Source organism: Anopheles moucheti, chromosome 2, assembly GCF_943734755.1.
Source record: "Anopheles moucheti chromosome 2, idAnoMoucSN_F20_07, whole genome shotgun sequence".
Lineage (NCBI taxonomy): Eukaryota > Metazoa > Arthropoda > Insecta > Diptera > Culicidae > Anopheles > Anopheles moucheti.
The window spans coordinates 35621907-35642869 of NC_069140.1; the positions used below are offsets into that span (position 1 = coordinate 35621907).

A 20963-nucleotide genomic window follows, 5' to 3' on the forward strand; every position below is an offset into this window, starting at 1 on the left:
ATATTTAAAAAAGGAATTTAAAAACGATGCATCCATTTTAAGTTTAGCCTTAAACCGATACCGGGTTTTAAACGTTGTTAAATCCTTTGGCGGGATTCTTGAAGCGTTCAGCAACACACAAGGCAAGGCCGTCCTGTGTTCAAATGTTTTCTAGGCTTCCATAGCTGTTGCTCTCATGGCTGTGTTCGATTATGAACGAATAAAAATTACAAATGATGAAATGTTTAACTTGGCCAGTCCGATAACTACATCGATGTGAAAATAACCGCGTTTGTGGATTTTTGGTCTCGCATGTGTGGAAGGACAATAGAGGAGTCGCATATTATACTCGTCTGGCTCCATCATGTCATAAAAATGACACCAACCTATAAAGTCCCTCTAGGTCGTCTAAACCAAGGACCAAAGAGGCGTCATAGACCCAAATTGAGATGAAGCGAGGGTATAAGGGCAGGATAATGAATCGGCAGACGACAAGCAACCTCGAAGTAATATTATCAACAGCAATGTTATTGATAGTTTTCATTACCTTAGATGTCTATTCCTTTTTCACTTTTATTCGTTATCAGTTTTTGTTATATATTTTTTACACACTACATTGAATTCGAAACAAACGAAGCATCGATGCTTTTAGCGATAACTGAAAGTTTATTTAATGTTATTTTTTAAAAGATTACCAAACACTTTTAAAACCAGATCAGTAAAACCTGACCCATTTGCACCAACCAACAGAAGAGAAAAATTAATGCAAATTGCAAAGGTGTGCCGGATTGTGTTTTAGTATCACTATAATATTCCCTTGATACACGGTTTCACTTGAACAAATTTATTCACCAAAACCAATCATCATAGTTCCGAACTATCACAACTAGCATGTTCTTTTACCGGCAGCATGGACAGGTCTATACAAATAGAAAAGGAAAATGAATAAAATTGAACCAGAAATAACCCATTCATGACACCATCCGTCGGGCTACAAACCTTTCCTTCGATGTCCCCCGTGCATCGAAATTACCACGCGGCACAGTTCAAAGTCGGGCATAAGCAGGATTCGAAGCAGTATTATGAAGAAACCAAAAACGGTAGCACCGAACCATACCCAGGCAAAGACAAGCGTTAGGAAAAAGTTCTTATCTACTTGTACCAGAGTTGTGTTTTCGTGCACTAATGAAAAGTAAACAATCAACCGGGCGCAGCTAAGACCATGCACTGAGTTCACCTTTTGAAATTCGGCACACAGATGCGTGAGCCCTTGTGTGATGAACGTTGCCGTGAGAAGGGACACTATTACACAGCCCAGGAAAAATATTAACGATGGAAACACTATACGCCAGGGCTGTGGTAGAATTCTGAAAGGCAAAACATTTTGGATTATATAAATATATCCATGGTACAGAACTGGAAGTGCACTAGTTAGGATTCTTTGACTGTCTTTCTACTCACCCTCCTGGACCGTGAATGAGGAAAATCGCTAGCCATATAGTACAACAAATTCCCTGAAAGAGTGGCATATTCTTCAGTGTGTCACAATAGGTATCGCTGTTCCAGTTGCTCCAATATTCGTCAATTCCGTCTGTAGGTTTGCAAAGCAAGATAAACAATGATAACAATGTTTGTGCTTTTAAATTGTGCACTTTAAAACATTACACTGAACATCCGTTTGGTTTGTTCCGTTGGGAATGGTTCCATTATCGGCTGGTATCTCGATGAAATGTAAGTTTGCTTTGAGCAAACAATGATTTTTGTAGTCTACAATTAATCCATGCAGGCTGAAACTAACCACTAAACACGAGGAAACTATCAGCAGCAAGGAGAAAACAGTGCATGCTGGAAGGATGGAACGAAAAGAAATATAACGAATGATACAATAATTTGTGCCAAAAATAAATTAATTACTAGCACGCATTAGTTTACTTACATTTCCAGCAGGGATTAACTTTGGACGGTTCCCTTTCAACTATCCGATGATGGGAGCACAGCACGGTCATGGTCCGGTCCGTGAGCTGTACGGGGTTTCACTCTATCAAGCGCTTGAATTGATGTGCTTGAACCAAAAAACGAACACAAGCGAATGCTTTGATTTGTTCCTGTTTTTGTATTATTCGGCCCAGCCTGCTAAATCAACAATAAACACAGCTGCACACCATGAATAAATTAAAACTGGCCCGTCCTTGATGGTCGTATGGAGCGAAGCTATGCATTCCTGTGTGACTTAGAAATAACGCATTACCTCATTGCGTATGCTTCGGCGAGTAAGTTATGATCTCATCAAAACACAGCATCGTACAGGCACGTTCGAATGAATCATGTTGGAAACATACACGGATATGGAAGGTAAGCGATCGTGGATGAGACAAAAACTAAACTGGTTCTGATGTCCCACTAGTCGAAGAAGCCACATATCTCAAAAACAGTCTGTTCTATTGTGCTTTTTTTAAAACTATACTATCACTTGAGCGCAGTGAGCCGGATACGGAAGCCATAGCAACGAACCAACGGACCCGTGTGCGCCGAGATTAAACTACACTCAGCTGACACCAACTTTGAAATACTAGCGCAATGAACAACGCGCGAAACAACCCCCATGTTGGGGGCGGGTATGAACGAGAGAGACCGCAATACAAAACCGCGAGAGAGTGGCCGTTGCGCGGTATCGAATTGTTTGTGCGATCACGAACCGCGCGGTTTTAATGTACGCCGGACGAATGAGAGAAAATACGGCAAAAACAAAAAGTAAACAACATGTATACTCGGCGGTTTGTTGGGAGGCTGGGTCGGTCCATCTGGTAGACAGATCTTAAAAATAAACACACATCAATTCTGGAGTATAATTTACGGCGGTGGCGGTGGCGACACACATCCATACATGAACTGCACTAGATCTATTTACGATTTAGAGAGAATTCGTTGTTGCGTCCTAGTGGATAAAGTGGATCGAACGCAGTTCAGTTGATCATATTATTTGAAGACTCGACACGCTATACTTATGACGATCCTATCGTTGTGAAAATCTTCCTTTATTTACATAAATCAACGCTTGCAGTTAGTAAGCGAAGATCAAACATACGGGAAACCTCTTCCTTCGTTCGACAGACATACACAATCTAGTGCGAGTAGGAGGATATATTTCACATTGTTTATTTATTTTGCCTAGCCTAATGTTGTGTAATAAAGATATACAGATAATTGGAAGCTATGTTCAATTCGTTTGCCCCTGCCGTTTATAGGATATACGGTTTTTTCCACATAACAATTTACGATATTTGCATATATGCTTTGCAACACTCGTGTCTAGTGTAATGTGAAATTGATTTGGCAATAATTGCTACCTTGGCAATGTGCATGGTACAACGTTATGGTGAGATTCAACCGAACGATTTAGTTAAAACAAAACGAGCGTTTTTAGTTCCGTTGGTTGTGTTCAAATCGTCAAACTTTGAATGTTTCCCACATTTGCTCTCATTCGTAAGGGGTTGCCCTGTTGCCGTCCATTCCGTCCACCAGCATCGCGCATGTATGTGGTTACACGCAGCAGATTGCTCAGAAGCACTACCATTTATCAACCCCATACGCGCACCTACTTTCATGAGGTTTTGCCATTTTTCTTGCTCCCATTAGTACGCACTTGTGAGATCTTCTTTTTCCTCTTCTCACCGGACCAGTCCGCGTCGTCTTCGTCATCCTCATCACCGCCGAAATAATTTCCGGTTCCTACGTCACGCGTATTCGCGATACGTCTACTGGCAATGCGTGATGAATTTCTGCCCATACCTGTAATATTACACAGTGCATTTTAGATACAACATTCATCAATTCATGCAGAAGCAGCAGCGGCATGTAGGTGGGCTTACCCATGCACTTTTCCAGATGGGGTGCAAATCTGGACGCGGCTACGATACGATTGCAGTTCGGACAGTGGCAGTCTATAGCTTTTTTAGTGTTGGAAGACCCGAACACGTCCATGTCGGGTTGATCGACGATTGTGTACGGTTTACTGTCCTCGGGTTCACCTTCCACTGCCGCACCGGAGCCGGTCTTGAAGGCATGGTGCACCTCGTACGCGATCCCAAGGATGGTTTCGTCCACCAGTGATTCGTAAAGATAATTGGCAGCCTTTTCTCTGGTTTCAGGATCACTCATAAACCGTCGAAACTCTCGAATCAATTCTTGCTCATTGGCGTATTCTATGTGGATCCCGTCGGTTTCACTCATTTTGTCCGTGCCAATTTTTGCAGAAAATGCCGATAGTAATCAACTAAAAAATACACAACAAAACATTCACGGGCAGCTGTCGGCGAAGCAAATGCGAATGGTTCACGGTCATCGTTTCTGACAATAAATAAATCAGGAAAATTTGTTTCGTTGTTGGATAAATAGGAAATTTTTGAAAATTACTAGCAAAATTCGATTTATTTTGAAGATGAACGGTTGCTTAAAAAAACTCCAGCGAAATTAATTATCTGTGTTGTACGCGATTCGTCCATCGTTTCTACACTAGATCGCAAAACGATAGCAATCTGAACGAACGAGCAAAAATATTGGTAACTAATGCTTCAAATCTAGTGCAAGAGCAAAGAAAATATGTATTTTGCCAGTCCAATGTAGTCCAGATTTTAAAACAACTTGGGAGCGTTGTTTATCTCATTATCATACCATTTGACCGGCTTCTTTCTATGGCAGTTTTTTGTCACATACTGTCTATGTAAAAGCAGGAATGAGAATAAAAAAAATATATTTCTGCTTTTAATGTGAAAGAATGGATATTTTCAATAGTTGTAAAATACTAGCATTTTATTTCGATTTTCTCTCGTATGTACAATTATTCAAAAAAAGCCCGCAAAGCGACATAGTTTCGTTGAATTACCAGTGGTTCGTTGATTTCCCTGGACGAAAACGTCAAACCCATCGCTATTTCTTAACGAAACGTCAAAGCCTTCGCTATTTTGAACGAAACTAATGTTAGAACCGAATTGGTGCTCGGAATCGAAGAGTGAAAATTGTGTGTCTGCGTCAAGCTTTTCCAAAAACCTCTGTCGATCGCTTTCCGAAGCTGTTCGTTATCTCTTCAACACTTTAACTCTCCTCGAAACCACCCCAAACTAAACCAGGTAAATGGTGAAACGTTGTTTAAATTAGTGCATTTTTCTTTAATTCGGGAAGGCATTCGCTGAAAAATCGATGCAGGGAATATTTGGTGCCGTTGGTGGGTGCTGTGTCGTCTGCCCCTGAGTAAACCGATGGTGGCATGTGATGATTTGAGCGGTGATCTGTGAGGCTCAACCGTGACTCAGAAATAAGAAAACGTTGCGGGTTAATTGAACCGTTCGGGATGAAGTCATCAGGTGCTGAAGCTGTACGGAATTCCCTCGGTTTTTGTGAAGGTGTGCCCGCTGCAAGAAGAGTACCCCCTCGGTGTATGATGTTGTGCTACGCCCTTTCTTGGCGCACGCATGTAGCGCAGCACTGTGCTAGAATTGGCACTGTTTTGGCACACACATGTCCTTATGCGGGTGGCCGCGCGCTACGCATACACACATATGCAGCGACATTATTTCAGGGTCAAGCAAAAAGGCGAAAGCGCGAGGTTCAGGCCGTACCAATCTGGAACGGTCAATCCTAGTAAATTGTCAGTTGGTCATTTTGTTACAAAAAAGGATACAGACAAACGGCGGGCAGCGGTGGTGTTGGGCTGCCCTTCGAGACAATTCCCAGCACTAATTTATGTCCTTTTTTCATGCCGTGCTCCATCACATCCTCGAGACAGGACGAGAAGACCGCAGTCATTGCGTTTAAAGGATGAGACACACCGTTTATTGTGCGGGCGTAAGAGCGGGACCAATGCAACGCCACACCACAGATAAAGCTGATGCTTGGCGCATACTCAAATCGGCCCTTCCCGGTTGTTGTTTTTTACCGTATCAACCTTATGATATTGATTTTTTGGGGAGTACGCACCTAGAAAGACACCCCCTGGAGGTTCCGAAGATGTGCTGATGATGCTCGATTTTTGTCACTTTAGCTCTAAAGCAGCGGGAGTTTCCCCGTCGATTCGGTTTTGTTTGTTTGCCCTTTCACGTTGAGGTTGCCTAAGGTCCCTTTAAGTACTGAAGGTAGTATGTACCGAAGGAAAAAATCATCTCGGTCAATGTCTTTCGTCTGTATGATGCGTGAATATCGTTTGATCAAGCGAAGATGCGAAGAAAGTCTTTGTTTGCACGTCGTGCTTGGTATGGTTTTAGCATTTTGAAGCACAACAGTGTTTTAGCTGATCTAATTCAATCTGTGTGAAATGCTAATGTTTAAACATTTAATACGCATTATGCATATTCAGATGGACGATTCCACGGCGCGCACATCTAGTGGATGAATTAGTAATTAAAAGCGTAGTTTGACGCATTATGATGATTGATTTTATTTTTCTTGCTGACGAATTAATACTTTCCTATCCCGAAACATTACCACCGTGGAAGCATTAGTTGCAAAAACTCATTTTTAGTTGTGTACCGATGTTGCAAACATGATATTTATAAACTGTTTAATTTACAGAATGCCGGCAGCAGCACCCCCGGAAAATGGTGCGGGCGTACCAAAAACCGAGCTGCAGGAGCTCCAAATTAAACAGCAGCAGGTGGTCGATGAGGTATGGAACATGCTCTGCATACATCATCTAAAGGCTTCGATTCCGCCCAGAAATGCAGACAGCAACACGTACTTTTGTATTCAAACCATTTCTACTGTGCTTTCTGTACACTTTCATGATTTCGCATGGCCGCTGTCATCGTTAGTCCTTGGACAGTACCCGCCGTATGCTGGCACTATGTGAGGAGGTAAGAACAATCCATTTTGTATGCATTACCATGTATGCGCTTGTCCTGCGAATACTGGCAGCTCCCTTAGAACCGTTGGCGATGGATGCGATAAATAATTTTTGGTAGAGGAACTGCATTTCTACTCCATACAATTGGAGAAGGTGCCTTCGCTACGTAAATTAGTACTGATTACCTTAGCCGGGCGCCAGCAATTAAAAATATTATCTTCCATAGCGAAACGTTCCGTTAAAAATGCTCGAAACGCCTCCTAAAATGGTCCGGTAAAGTTGTGTCATTAAAACCGTTTTGTTTTACTACATCCAAACAAGTAAAATAGTAACTCTTAGTTCGTTATTATGCTATGTTTTGCTCATGGTTATTCGATCGATCGAAAACAAAATGTCGATACTGTCATCGATTTACAATCCCAACGAAGTCATGTCAATTTAAATCGTCCTGTACTCAATAGCCTGCCATATTGTCCAATAGCTGTTTTTTAATTTTCTTTACCAATGTGCTTTTTGGTTTTCTTAATTTGAACTACGTGGCGCAAAAATAGAAAGTTTACGTTGTTTTTCTTCATTCCCTGTAATAATAAATGTTGTGTTTCCGTTTAATACTTTATCGATGTTCCAATTTCTCATGAATGTTTGTTTTGCGTCGCGTTTTAATATAGTCCTAAATGAATTCAAACGGAAATTCGATGTTTTAATTATACGATCTATTAACTAATCTTTCTTAACCTTAATATAGGTCGATTGCGGTCAATTATTTGCTCTCCTATAGATATTGTAAAACTGCAACCTATTTGCAATACTTTTAACAAAAAAAAAACAGCAATGCTCTGTTCCTCCAGTTTCCTTTTTCGGTTGCCGTAACAAATAACAAATTGAACCGGAGTTTTAATCTATTTTATTCCTCGTTTGTTTTTGTCTGGTACTTTACTTCCTTTGGTTTTTTTCTTAATACTTTTGTTGAGGCTGCGTGTGTTTGTATGTCCCGATCTATGTTGCATGCCTATGACTTATACTTACGTCAAACATTCGATCGTACTACTTACTTATGTCACATCACATATTCTAAAATTTCTTCTCCTCCAGAATGAAACTGAGGTTGGATGAAGTTTGCAAACAGAGAACAATGATTTTCTATTAATTTTTTACTGTCTTTTTTCTGTTATTGGAACGTCTCTGTAACCTTGATCACTTGTAATAGAGCTGTTTTCAAAAACTATCACTACTATTATGCTACCTTTTTACATAACTATCCTACCTTAATGAAAACAGATGCATGAGTATCTACTGGTTATAATTTCCACTGTGCTTGGAGAAAAAATTCCTTAAGCAATAACCTGGTGGAAATGTCTTGATATGTTGTATACATAGCTTTACAAATCTCTGTTTTAATCTAACCCACGAAACTTAGAGCAGCAAAAACGTTTCACAACACTTCAAACATAAATTCAATAATGCAATTGCTGAAAAACGATATTCCTGCAATTAATCTGTGAATAGATGTAAAATTATGAGGACATAAAAGGTGTGGCAATTAATTTATACATAGTCACCAAGCATTTAACTCAAACTGAAACAGTATCTTTTCTACAATTTGTTGTTTTCTGTGTATGACGTGCACAAATTTACCTATTTGCCCGTCCGTAGTAATTACGTTTTCAATAACTTAAACAAAGCTTACCATAATGTATCGGTTACTAAACAATTTTCCCTTAGCATTTACGATTTTTATTTTTGAAATGAATGTAAATGTATGTGTTGTGTTTTGGTTTTGTTGAAAATTGTACGCAATGTGCTAATAGTATAAAATATATATATATATATGATCTATTTAAATCATTAACACTATAACAAGCACTCAAATGGAGCAATCTTGTAAAGTGGTTAAGCTGTGTTTAGATTTTTAAACATTCTGACATGTTACTTCTCATAAAGAAAGGTTCAATAATGATATATTTCTATTTATACCTTAGTAAGAAATTCTTCATTTTTCCTTTGTTCATAATTGCCGCGAGTACGAGATAAAATGTTGTTTTATATATATGAAACAAATTTGATTTTAATTTATTTTTGTTGGTTTGTGTACATGCAAAAGCACAACATAAATTGACCATCGTATAAGTTGAATTTATGTTCAGTGTTTTCGTGATTTATTTTTAATTTATACAACTTGGCTATATACCTAAACAGTGGTATAGTGCCTTTTGCAAGTAAAACGCATACATAAAACGTGGGACACGCAATGGTGTATTATATCGATTTAAGATTATCCTCGTAATAGCCTTATCCAGCTTTAGGTTAAAAATTCCAAACGAAATATGCGCTAGATTATACTAACAACAAACCGCCACATCAATTAGGAAAACCACCATTAGCATTAACATTTTGGTTCAAACAAAAGTATATACCAAACATATACGTAGCAGATCAATCGATACAGGATAACAATATTTGGTCTATGCAAGAAAATGCAAAAAAAATCACCTCTACCAATTATCCTCTGCCGAGCAAAGGTCTGTTTTACGTTTTGGCAAACCAAACCAGCAGCCCAGAAGAAACCCATCTATTCCAAACTAAACGTTACGCCCATCACTACAGTATACGCAGAACAATTAACAAATGACACTTATTACTGATTATTCCAAATGCCGCCATACAAAAATAGAGCAAGGAAGCCGGGATTCGAACCCTGGTGGCCCTTGACGATCAGGGAGGTGAGTCATCATATCATTGGACACATTCTATACATATTCTATTATATTGTAATACCTTTGGAATGCAAACAAACAATCATAATTAATTCTACATAACGACAAATGTTGAATGTATTGACTACACTGTTCATTTCAAACCGCAACACCACATCTAAACTCATATTTTTTTTTGGTTTATTCATCATTTAAAAGACTCCGGAAAGTCTTGAACATTTTACATTCTCTCCAATTTATATCATCAGCTTTAATGTTACAGTAATGTTTCTCTCGCAATGTACTGTCATGATGGTTCAATTTATTTCGACTTCCGTCCGCTCCTTATGTTTGTGGAGAAGAAGAAGAAGAAGAAGATACTGCTAACTCAACCCCCCGTCACACTTTCCCTTTATTGAAGCACCAAAACTTGGTTTACATTAAGATGTTACACTTTAGCTCATTTCAGTATCGCTTCTTATATTTGTTTTATGTCGTTACGTTTATACGATTTATCCTTTTAATCCTTTTTCTCCACTACTGCTCGCACTTGCGCTCCTTTACACAACACAGATGCAGACGCACTAATTGCTGCTTATATAGTTGCTTTACGTATCTTGTATCTTGAGCATATACTATGTACATTCATCTTTATTACTTTACTCTGCACTAGTCGGCATCGCGCTAACAATCATTTCATGGTTGATTTATCTAATTCTCAGATTTTTATTTCTTGTTCTTTCATGATCTTTCTACTCAATAACTAGAACCCGTTTAATTCTTCCATCCTCTGCTTTAGTTAGTTATGTTAAATCAAAACTGCTTTCCATTTAGTGTAAGCTTCTTTTGGTTCGTTAACTAGTTAACGTTTATCTTTCAGTTCGTTTGTCGCTTCACTTCCGTGCGTAGGTTTGCTTCGTATTATGTGTAACGTGATTTTACTTCTATCTTTAATTCTGTTTCATCTGCCCTTCCATGATGAATTGATTAAAGCCTTCAATTGATTATGATTTGTTTTTTTAACATTGTGACTGTTTCCGTGCTGTGTTGTGACAAAAAAAAAACATAAAATAAAATTCGCTCATTATAGATGGTGTAGAAAAAGCGTAAATTTGTGGTGTCGTGCTCACTGCTCAAAAAAATGGGAACTGGAAGATTGCCGTTCTATATACGTTTGATAGAGTATTAATATAACTGAAAGTTCGAACAAATTGGGTAAACCAAGGAAGCAATATTTGCAATGTACTTTGTTACACAATTATTAACAAAGGCACTCTGATTGACATGACTGGGTTCCATTAGTTAATGATCGATTTGATACGCGAACATGAAGGCACTTGTGCTTGTGTCTGCTGAAGGATCGTGGTAAAACAGAAGATAAACCGTACTAAATAAGCCATAAGATTAAGAGATACATATGATATTGTACACGTAAGAATTGTACTAGCGACGGATTGTCGCACAGTTTAGAACGTGAGACGATGCTAAGATGATATTTGTGATATTTTCTGATCTAGAGCACTGAGGTGGGAATGCGAACCATCGTAATGCTGGATGAACAAGGAGGTAAGCTTATCCACTGTTGAGTTAGCAAGACCAAACCAATAACAATAACCCACAAAAAAAAAGAAATAACTTCTACACACTACTGAAAACAATCTAACAGCTAGCTACAATAACAGAGATATCATATTTTCGTTAGTAGAAAATCTAAACTAACCTCTGCTTGCAAATCTTTGTTTTTTATTTTTCAAAAGTATCTGGACTTGTAACTCCACCAATCACGAATTGTACAACAGTTTAAGTGAATTTAACATATAGCTCTATATTTCTTACGCTTCGAACGAGAACAATAACAATTCCATTGTGCAACGGTTTTGTGTGGCGAAACGGAATTAAAATCACAGAACTCATAACTAATGTAGAAAGTCATAAGATGTTGTATAACAAAACGAAACAAAACAACAAATGAAGGCAGTCAAGAAAATATCACAAATCACCCCAAAGAAAAACCAAACTACGAACTAACTTACCCCAAGCAAAACTAACGATGATTCACCCACTAAAAACATACTTACAAGTACTTACCAATCGGAAACAAACAAACGTACCAATGAGCACAGCACTTTTCACTCTAAACTCTGCATCTGCATCAATAAAACAACACAACAAACAGGTATATTATAAAGCAAAAACATTAACCCGAAAGCGACAATCGTACATATGTTTATAAACTTTTCTTGTTTTAAAATACATTGTTTTCTGTTGTATAACACTCCAGGGTGCTAAAACATGAGCTCGGAAGTCTGAATTTACGTTAGATTTTTCTTACGTTTGTTTGCTCGTCTTTATTTATATGTTTTATTCTCCAGCTCAAAGAGATATATTGCTACAATATAGCATTAAGAAATAGAATGTTACATAAACATTAGTTTGTCAAGATTTGCGCCATAAAAGATGCCCGTTTCATCACCTTATTGTTTTGAATTTAATTTTTAAAACACCTCAGGAAGTTTCCTTCGCGCAAAGTTTTCGTTTGTTTGTTGATAGTTTTCGATAATGTCTTTATGAAAGGCGTTAGTGGTGGTTGAAGTTTTGTTTAAATTCTTAATTCCTGTAGATTTAACTCATTTTGGTTGAACATTCACAATCCTTATGAATAAGATTTTGATTTTGAATGATCTCTATTTGCTCGGACTGCCTTTTGAGATATTACCCTGCCAACCATTTAAGCCCCGTAACTTTCCTATACCCCGGTTAATCTTCTTAAACCCGGTAAAGCATATTACATCTGTTAGTTACATTTGTTTGTTTTTGTTCCGTTTTTTGTTCAACTGTTTGTTATACTTTTCCGTTTGTTTTCTTTACCGAGCGTGTAGAACGTTGCATGACATTCGAGTAATGTTACTAAACTTATCTTTCAATATACTTAATAAATATTATCGCTACATAGTACTGTTTAATATTCTACCTACTACTAATACTATTACTATCATCACTATAACTACTAATAACACGTCAACTATCTATGCTATCACTTCCTAACTCTGTTTAAAGTTTTGTTCGATCATTTCATACAATTCAATTCATTTCATAGCCAGAAAATGAAGTGTCACATTTTCCGACCAATTATGTATGCCGTTACCCTTGTATGGAATGCACAATTTTCACAGTACGATCCACATAAAATATATCCAAAAATATCTAAATCACCCCCTCCACCCCCGTCCGCGATTTCGATCCAATTATCCTCTAAATCTACAATCATACACTAATGCATTTCATAACTCCCCGCCACAGTAAGCAGCTCACTTTATCACTTACTAATTCATTGTTACAAAACGATCATGGTCACATATGGTCTGTGTTATTTACAAAATGTAATTGGCTTGTTCTTTTTCCCTCTTTCTCTCTCTCTCTGTTTCTGTCTTCACCTTTTTTAAATCATCGTGATCGGTGTGAATTTTGTACGCAATTGAACGATTCATGCGTTGCGTACCGATCTAAACCCATCTAAACGAATGCAAAACAAAAATCCTATCTAAAATACCATAGAACAATTGGACCGAATCGAGGAGGGCATGGACCAGATCAATGCCGACATGCGTGAAGCTGAGAAAAATCTGAGTGGCATGGAAAAATGCTGTGGTATCTGTGTCTTACCGTGCAACAAGTAAGCATAATGCACCGCTAAGCAACGATTACCGCTCAAAAGTAATCGTTTGTACTATAAACATTTGCCTTTTTACCCAATTTGCAGAAGCGCATCCTTTAAAGAGGACGATGGTACCTGGAAGGGTAATGATGACGGTAAGGTGGTGAACAATCAGCCCCAGCGAGTAATGGACGATCGCAATGGATTGGGCCCGCAGGCTGGTTACATCGGCAGGTAATAGAAACTTGCTGTCAAAGTGTCAAAGTGGTGCCTTTTTATTAACTGTTCCGCTTTTCCCCGCAGGATCACGAACGATGCCCGGGAAGATGAAATGGAGGAGAACATGGGTCAGGTGAATACGATGATCGGTAATCTGCGAAACATGGCGCTCGATATGGGCTCCGAGCTGGAGAATCAGAACCGACAGATCGACAGAATCAATCGCAAGGTAAGTGTTCGGTTTCACTCCGCTCGTTGGCTTTCTCTCGCCGCACACCTATATGCCGGCAGTGGCCACGGACGGTTACTTTCGATCCGTATTTCGCTGCGTTTCTGCTCCGATCTGCGCACCCGCCGAAGCGCGGCGGGGTGGTTGAGCAGTGCGGAGAGTGAGAGAGTGTGAGAGAAAGTGAAAACGAAACGAGAAAGAAACGGCGAAGCATCTTGTTACAGACCCTTCTACTTTCTACTTTCATACCATTTAGCCGAATGATCTTTCTTAGTTTTTTGATCAGATTATTACATCGTTAAACATGCATTCGTTTTACCATTTTTAACTGGTTCGTTTTTGTTAATTTGTGCGTATGAGTTTTCTATGTTGGTGTTTTCAATCCAACCCCCAAAACAATACCACTACTGCAGCACATGTGCCAAACAATCAGAAAACATAAACATAAGAACATAACATAATCTATAACCAGCGGTGTTTTGCTTGCGCCATCTAGTTTTGTGTTTTTTTCGATTTAGTTTTTTGGATTTACGTTGAAGAAACATTCGCAAACAAAATGTTTCTTCGCTGTGTTAGTTTTTAGTTTTAGTTCTCTCTGGATTAGATCCCGTTCGGTATTTAAACGTAACGTTTCGTACCACTATGTTCTAGTTTATTTGTCCTTCATTACATTACTTTATTATCAAGGTAGCGGTGGAGTATTTATGTACTGTCGTTGAAACGCGTTGTTGTGGTCTCTTTGTGTGTACTGTTGTGTCCGGTTTGCTGTTTGTTACACGTTCACACACAACACAAACCTGAGTTTTCGATCAAACTGCAAAACAACCACCTTCTGAAACATTACAAACCCTTCAGAGCGCTGTTCATGTTTTTGTGTAATACTTTTTCTTTCGTTTGTCTACTGTTTTTTGTCATTTCTGTGATAACTCTCTCTCTCTCTCTCTGTCTACCTATGTTACATTTTCTATGCGCCTGAATCTATCAAGATGTGTCTAGTACATGTTTGTGTAGCTTTCAAGTTCAGTGTGTACGACATTTTACTGTTTAAAAAAGGCTCCAGAGTTGCAAAAGGCATAAACGGAAATGAGTTGCGTCTATTTTGAGAAATTTGTTCGCTATTGAAACTATTGGCACCAGAAAGAAGGTTCCTTCATTCAAGGACCTTAATTTTACAAAATTTTAAATCCAAACCAAAATTGTCGTTCATTTATATATTTCGTTTCCTTGATGCGCAGGAATCGGTTGGGCCTCCTTTCCGTTTGCAGATAGAATTGTTTTTGTGTTTAAAGTGTAATTTTTAGTATGCGCTTAGTTTTTTTTGCACCCTCCTACGGGAGGCGCAAATGACAGAAAAGTTATCGCTTTATTGATCTACTCGATAGGAGTAGTTTTCCAACTATAAGCGTAGTGGAACTTTGATAGTTTTCCAACAAGGGACCAATTTACTTTGTTCGCATTTCAGTTTATTGCTTCATTATGATTTTGTATCATATTCCGATTTATAATAATCCTAAAGCTCTCTCTCTAAACCGCCTCTCCCCCTTTTTGCTATCCTTGTTCGCTAGCTGATTGTGTTGTTCTTTTCTAATAACCTTATATAAAAACCGACAAACCGATGTTATCAATGTTCGATTTGCAATTCATATTTTCGGGCCGTGATTCCCCACGCGGACTGTCGTGGAATGATTAGAAATATCGTTTGCTGAACAAAGAGAGACAAATGAAATCCTTGAAGCGATCTTGCTTCCGCTCCCAACGGTAGTCGTAAGTGTGGGCGGAAAAAGAACACCGTAGGGTTTGACGTATATTTGCTTTTTTTGCGAAAAGGCGATTTAAATTGTTTATTTCTGATATATTTTATGTGTTGTTAGTTACCCAAAATTTCACATATGGTTTAGCGCAGCTATAAGCCGATATATGCTTGATTTCATTATTATGTTATTATATATGTATTTAAAACACTTTAACGGTGTTAGCACTGTTAGCACAGATACGTCAAAAGCTACGGTGTAGGGACAGTTTTCCGCTACATGACATGGCAGATAAACTTTCTTCGCAACCAAACCGGTAGAGTATTGTGAATTTTTTTACCAACCATATTATGAAACGTTACCAAAAATGTGATGGGAGTAAGTATCGTTATGTGACCCATATATACTATCCGTTTGGTAGGTAGCGCCCACTGTTTTCTATGTGCCAAAGTTGATAATTAAGTTCTTCTACCGCTCCGCTAGTGAGATACATCGGATGGGGGAAACCCGAATAAGGGAAACCCGTTGTGGATACAGAATAATTCGTAATTCACAACCGTTAGTATGTCTATTGATCTGTTTTTTTTGTTTAAGTTTATTTTTATTCTTTTCTAACATATCCATTTCGTTTCACTGTTTAAATGTCGTTAATTTGTGCTTTGCAACCGCTTGTTTTTTCGCGGTAATAGCTGCGCAACAAGAAGGACGCTGGCGGTAGCGACCACCTCCATTGCTCTCATTGCTTCTGCGCGTTGTTTAATGAATGGGGAAAATCTTCTAGATGTGTTTGCAATTATTAAAGGATACTTAACTGCCGTTCTTTTACAAAGGAGTTACAAGGCGTGAGAAAAGTGCATTGCATCGGTGGAAAAGTTTTTTTAATAAGCTTTTACAATGCTTTGACTACCCTGCCCCAATATAAGAATTCGTCTCCATCCGATGGAATGTTAGATATTGATATTGTTTACCAAATTTTCCGTTTCTCCATCTTATCGTGGCAAATCTCCCCGTTGCGTGATGATCACTTGCTGAAGACTATCGGACACGTGATTTGGTTTACCTTGAATTATTCCTAGTTTGATCTTCCGTTGTTCGCATCGATCAACATGACTATCATGTCGAACAAAATCAAAAAAAAAGCTCGAGACGAATGCCGCCAGTAGTGTTTTGTTTTTAAGTTATGTTTTTCTTTTCTGTTACCTCGTGCCTCCTATTCACGTTCGCTGCTTTAGAGGAACCCGTTGCGCGCACCATCGTTTTATATTCATTGTTGCGTTTGTTTTACTCGATAAGCGTTTCTTGCGTTAGTTTTAACGTTTTGTTCCTCTCTTCACCATTCCCGTAATACCGCGCGTACAACTTCAGTGAATAATCTGATCTGAGAATCAATTGCTCTTACCTCTCTCTCTTACTCTTTCCTTATACTATACTTCTACTATATAAATACCTATTGTTTATGTTTATGCATGTGACATGATCGTTATTTTAATGCTCTTCCAACAATCTAGGGCGCATCAAATGAGGACAGGATAAAGGCGGCCAATGAAAAAGCGCACTCGCTTCTCAAATAAAAAGGGTACCGAGTATATATATAGCAGTGCATATATACAATATACACACCTATCTATACATATATATATACATATACTTGTATGGTTATCGTTATTATTTTACCTCCTCCAATTTCGGATATCGAAACGAACAAAACACGAAAAATGTAAGTTGGTAGTTTTCTTACTTCTTTACCATATATATATGTATATTCATTCATAGTTTCTAATATTACTATTTGTGCGTGTAATGGAATATATTTATTAAGTATAAGTTTCTTTATGTCAATTCGTTCTTTTAAATATATATGTAGGATGTGATATTATTATATTATGCTGCAGAATTAATAGAAACAGGACAGGAATATGACTCACACAAAGACATTAAAGAATAAAAAAACAATGTTTATGAAACAGTAAAATAATCTGATCACTGCTTTTATTTTAACTCTATTATCGTTATACAAAACCTCTTTACCTTATTCTTTTTTTTTAAATCTTCTACGTTAAAATTTTCAACTTACGTTCGTATGTGAAATTTTAATAAACCAAATAAAAATGTAGGCAATTATGCGGTGCGGAAAGCATGGCATCGAAAAAAAGGGTTATCAAAAGCACTGAGAATGACGTAAATGAAACAGAAACATTTGGCCGAAATGCGGTTGAGCGGATGGTTGTTAATTGGAAGTAAATAATTGCCTGCTAGTTTTACTGTATTACTTTCGTACACTTTTCGGCCTTTTATGCCTCTTTTTATTATCTTTCAAACAATCGCCCCACCCGCCCCAAAAATATGCCTTCCGTTGTATCTTTCACTGTGTAGTTCCACACTACTGCCAAAAAATTAGTCGAATAATTAAGCGAATTGATTTTTCGAATACCTCACCTTTTATTCCAACTTTTCCACACCGATCAATAACTATTTGCTACTCATCGCCAAACGAACCAAACCTGTGTACGTGAGTGATCTTATCTTGTATGCTATCGACTTCCCGTAGGGAGAATCCAACGCCACCAGGATAGCAGCGGCCAACGAGCGGGCTCACGATCTGCTGAAATAAGCTGTTTACGCACTCACTATCGCTGTTGGTTTTTGAGCGACGGAAGGACGTCAAGCGACACACAGACAACAGGACAAGCAGATGCGTTTGTGGTTGAGCAGTGTAATCTATTCGAGTTATGTGTGTGGCCCTGCCTGTGGGTGCATGGCTTAGAGGATAGCGATATTGAATCAAATGCGCTGAGCGAGATCCACCTACGATTTACAACAAAAGCATGAAAACTGGACACACGAATACAAAACGAAACAAAAAAACCAAACGGCATACACAGATGCAAAATTCACACTTGCAACCGGACGTTAGACTGCTTTGCATTTAAATGAGCGCTAAAGGACGAGACGGGAATCAAAAAATGGGAGTGTGTCAATCATTGCCACCGCTTGCTGATTAGTGTAAGGACGTTCTAGGCTTAAACGAGTAACCGTTGGTCATTTGCCCGTAATGGTACGGATCGAGCGCATAAATTTTACCCCCCCATTACCCTGAGCAGTAGGTACACATGAGACAGCGAACTGCAGACAAGTCGACACGGCAGACAAAAGCCGCGCGACAAATAAATGATGGTGGGCGGTGAAAATATTACAACGATACTCTTAGGTTTCATTAGGTTGTGCATTTTTGCGTTTAGATTCCATTTATACTCTCTGCATCAGCAAAGAAAAGGCAAACGGTTGAGCCGCGCCGTGCTGCAGCACGGAGCTGTTTGGGGATGTTTGGGTTTTTGTTTCATTCCTTTCCACTTCTACGCTACCGGGACCAAAGTATCCTGCCCTTCCGTTCAAATGCTTTCATTTATGTCGGACGATTTTTGACTCGTCCTTGGTTTGATGCGGTGCAAAGGTAATGATCGATATTATTCTTACACAATTGTTGTTTGGCACTACCCGCCCCGTAACTAGCGTTAGACATACAGTTCGTTTTGTCCGTTAAAAAAAAAGCTTTTAGGCACAGTAGGATAGGATAACAATCTTCTCCCATGTTTGTCTGGACGGTTGTCTGTTTTATGTTTTGCTTCCCCCAGTGTGTGGTGCATCCCGAAGTGGGCAAAGTTACGTTGTGGATCATTCAAAGTGAAAGTGATCAGTCAGCCGTTGAAGGCATTTTAATCGTTGCAGTATAGTGTAGATCTTCCCATCCTAATGCCATATGAATGGTTAGGGCTGTTGGACGCTTACAGCACACAATGTGCACAACACTTTAACGTTTCCTTTGCTTGGGCTATGTTCGGAACGCGAACACTACGTTCGAGTGGTTTCCCTTTACTTCCCACCGAGACCGGTAAGCGAGAGTGATCGAATAATAAGTCCAGTCAAGATGTAGCGTAAGCATCATATCACTGGGCGATATGCTGGCTGGCCGTTGTTGCAAATGCCATTTTGATGAACGTTACCGGACAAATAAACGAAAAATGTGCATTACTCTTTTCGTCTGAAAAAAAAAGAAAGATTCTGACGTATCAAGTGCGGTTACTCTCTGCTAGGCAAATCGTTTTCGTGTAAATTTCTTGTAATTCACGAACCGTTCTTGTGTGCTAATCACTACTCCGTGTCGTTAAAGCTTTAGTTCTCAGCAGTGGCTAACGTTGAGATATCTCGTTTTTTTTGTTGTTGTTAATTGATAAACAGAATGCTTCACATGCCTAGCTAAACTAGCGACGTTACATAGTGGCAGTAAAGCATTAGTTCGGTAATCGGCATAATTGAATCTTTCACGTGTTCTAGACGTTGTGCATTTAGGATGGGGTCCTCATCCCCACAATCATCGATCAGTTCTTGTTACCGTAGCCCAGCACCTGGCGTACGCTAGTTCACTAACAAGATGCCACAGATATAGTAAAGAAACCTGTCAACTGCATCGCCTGGATGAAACCCAATTGCTAAGACATTTTTCAATCCAACGGAATGATAATGGTGGGTTGCTAATGTTTTGGATTAGCTTTCCAACTTCTCCCACCTTCAAGCGGCAGGACGCAACAAATCGAACCGTGGAAAAACGCCGAGAATGTTTGATTGTCCTGTGGGTGGCACTTGCTGGTCTCATTTTGCAAGCAACTTTTTATCTCGATAATAGCTTCAATCTCAAATTATAACGTAAACAAACAAAACAAAAAAAACCCAGTGTAGTATAAAACTGCATAAAACGAAACAGCAACCAATAGCCACCAAACGTTGGAATAGTGAAAAGTGAAAATTACTACAAAAAAAAAAATAAAGACAAGGGCGCGTACTTTAATAATAAATATAAATATACAAAACTTATACATTATTAATGATACATTATTTACTTAGCAAAAGCAGTGACGAGCGAGTAAATGTGCAAGGGACGCGTTTATATCATATCAAGGCAAGGCAGACGTAATACAGACGTAACACACACACAACCAAGAATTCTACAAAACCATGTAATTGGGGGTTGCGCAAAAAAAGCAAGCATCAAACAAACACACAAACGAAAAATGAAGGAAAATTTAAACTAGCAAAACAAAACACCGAAGTGAATTGTATCGCAAAGCAAAGCTAATTAATAAGAAGCAAAGTAGGTGCAGGCGTTAACGTGTGTTGCGACACTTTCCATTTGTGTGACAAACATTGTGGCAAAGAAAAGAAAAGCAAACTTGCACACAAATGGAGGCTACAGTGTAATAGATAAAGAAAAAAGATAAAAGATTGCAATATTATTGTGGTATCGTACCGATCGGAAATGCTCGGAAATGCTATTGAGAGAGAAACAACAGGAAAGCAACGCAAACAAAAAACAAAAAAAAAACAAACAAGCATTAATCCAAGGCTATATTATAGACAAAGTCCAGTAATGAACAAAAAGCAAGAAACTTTATCATATACCAATACTGCTGGGCTTACAGACAGCGAGACAGCGAGGACACACTGAACACAAGAAGAAGAAAAAAGGACACACGCGTTCTCAAGTATATACACTCATTATTATGTTTGAACAAAATGACCGTTGATTGAATAGATTCATCAGCAATAA

General features: G+C 38.6%; 3 protein-coding genes across 9 annotated transcripts; 1 reads left to right on the top strand and 2 right to left on the bottom strand.

Annotated features, from left to right (window-relative positions):
• Positions 1–631: 631 nt before the first annotated feature.
• LOC128297171 (uncharacterized) lies at positions 632–2524 on the bottom strand. Of its 2 annotated transcripts, none has more exons than XM_053032766.1 (6): positions 2228–2524; positions 1916–2041; positions 1645–1824; positions 1441–1570; positions 979–1346; positions 632–899 (listed from the first exon to the last, which is right to left on the bottom strand). In XM_053032766.1, exons 2-6 carry the CDS (start codon positions 1983–1985, stop codon positions 844–846), a joined length of 804 nt encoding a protein of 267 aa, XP_052888726.1. In that variant the 5' UTR covers positions 1986–2041; positions 2228–2524; the 3' UTR covers positions 632–843. The 2 variants fall into 2 exon arrangements, with proteins under 2 accessions (XP_052888726.1, XP_052888725.1); XM_053032765.1 differs by having other exon boundaries at positions 1916–2109.
• A 960-nt stretch (positions 2525–3484) lies between these two features.
• LOC128297551 (SAGA-associated factor 11 homolog) lies at positions 3485–4277 on the bottom strand. Its single transcript, XM_053033220.1, has 2 exons — positions 3849–4277; positions 3485–3768 (listed from the first exon to the last, which is right to left on the bottom strand). The coding sequence occupies exons 1-2, from the start codon at positions 4207–4209 to the stop codon at positions 3581–3583; spliced, it is 549 nt and encodes a 182-aa protein (XP_052889180.1). The 5' UTR covers positions 4210–4277; the 3' UTR covers positions 3485–3580.
• Positions 4278–4962: 685 nt separating this feature from the next.
• Positions 4963–20780, top strand: LOC128298964 (synaptosomal-associated protein 25). 6 transcript variants are annotated; one of them, XR_008287285.1, is made up of 9 exons: positions 4963–5105; positions 6544–6637; positions 6783–6824; positions 9486–9534; positions 13063–13180; positions 13268–13396; positions 13466–13610; positions 16870–17078; positions 17910–20780. XR_008287285.1 is itself a non-coding variant. In XM_053034782.1 (8 exons), exons 2-8 carry the CDS (start codon positions 6545–6547, stop codon positions 17970–17972), a joined length of 639 nt encoding a protein of 212 aa, XP_052890742.1. In that variant the 5' UTR covers positions 4963–5105; position 6544; the 3' UTR covers positions 17973–20780. The 6 variants fall into 6 exon arrangements, 4 of the variants coding, with proteins under 4 accessions (XP_052890742.1, XP_052890744.1, XP_052890741.1 ...); XR_008287284.1 differs by lacking the exon at positions 9486–9534 and adding an exon at positions 11025–11073; XM_053034782.1 differs by lacking the exon at positions 16870–17078.
• Positions 20781–20963: the final 183 nt, after the last annotated feature.

Bases quoted from the DNA above. Each gene is read 5' to 3' on its own strand.
- LOC128297171 (XM_053032766.1), bottom strand. From the start codon at position 1,985: ATGACCGTGCTGTGCTCCCATCATCGGATAGTTGAAAGGGAACCGTCC. The intron at 1,825-1,915 runs GTAAGTAAACTA...CCATCCTTCCAG, and splicing joins AGTTAATCCCTGCTGGAAAT to CATGCACTGTTTTCTCCTTG. The intron at 1,571-1,644 runs GTAATGTTTTAA...GCAAACCTACAG, and splicing joins AAACCAAACGGATGTTCAGT to ACGGAATTGACGAATATTGG.
- LOC128297551 (XM_053033220.1), bottom strand. From the start codon at position 4,209: ATGAGTGAAACCGACGGGATCCACATAGAATACGCCAATGAGCAAGAA. The intron at 3,769-3,848 runs GTAAGCCCACCT...GTAATATTACAG, and splicing joins CCATCTGGAAAAGTGCATGG to GTATGGGCAGAAATTCATCA.
- LOC128298964 (XM_053034782.1), top strand. From the start codon at position 6,545: ATGCCGGCAGCAGCACCCCCGGAAAATGGTGCGGGCGTACCAAAAACC. The intron at 6,638-6,782 runs GTATGGAACATG...TGTCATCGTTAG, and splicing joins AGCAGCAGGTGGTCGATGAG to TCCTTGGACAGTACCCGCCG. The intron at 13,611-17,909 runs GTAAGTGTTCGG...GACTTCCCGTAG, and splicing joins TCGACAGAATCAATCGCAAG to GGAGAATCCAACGCCACCAG.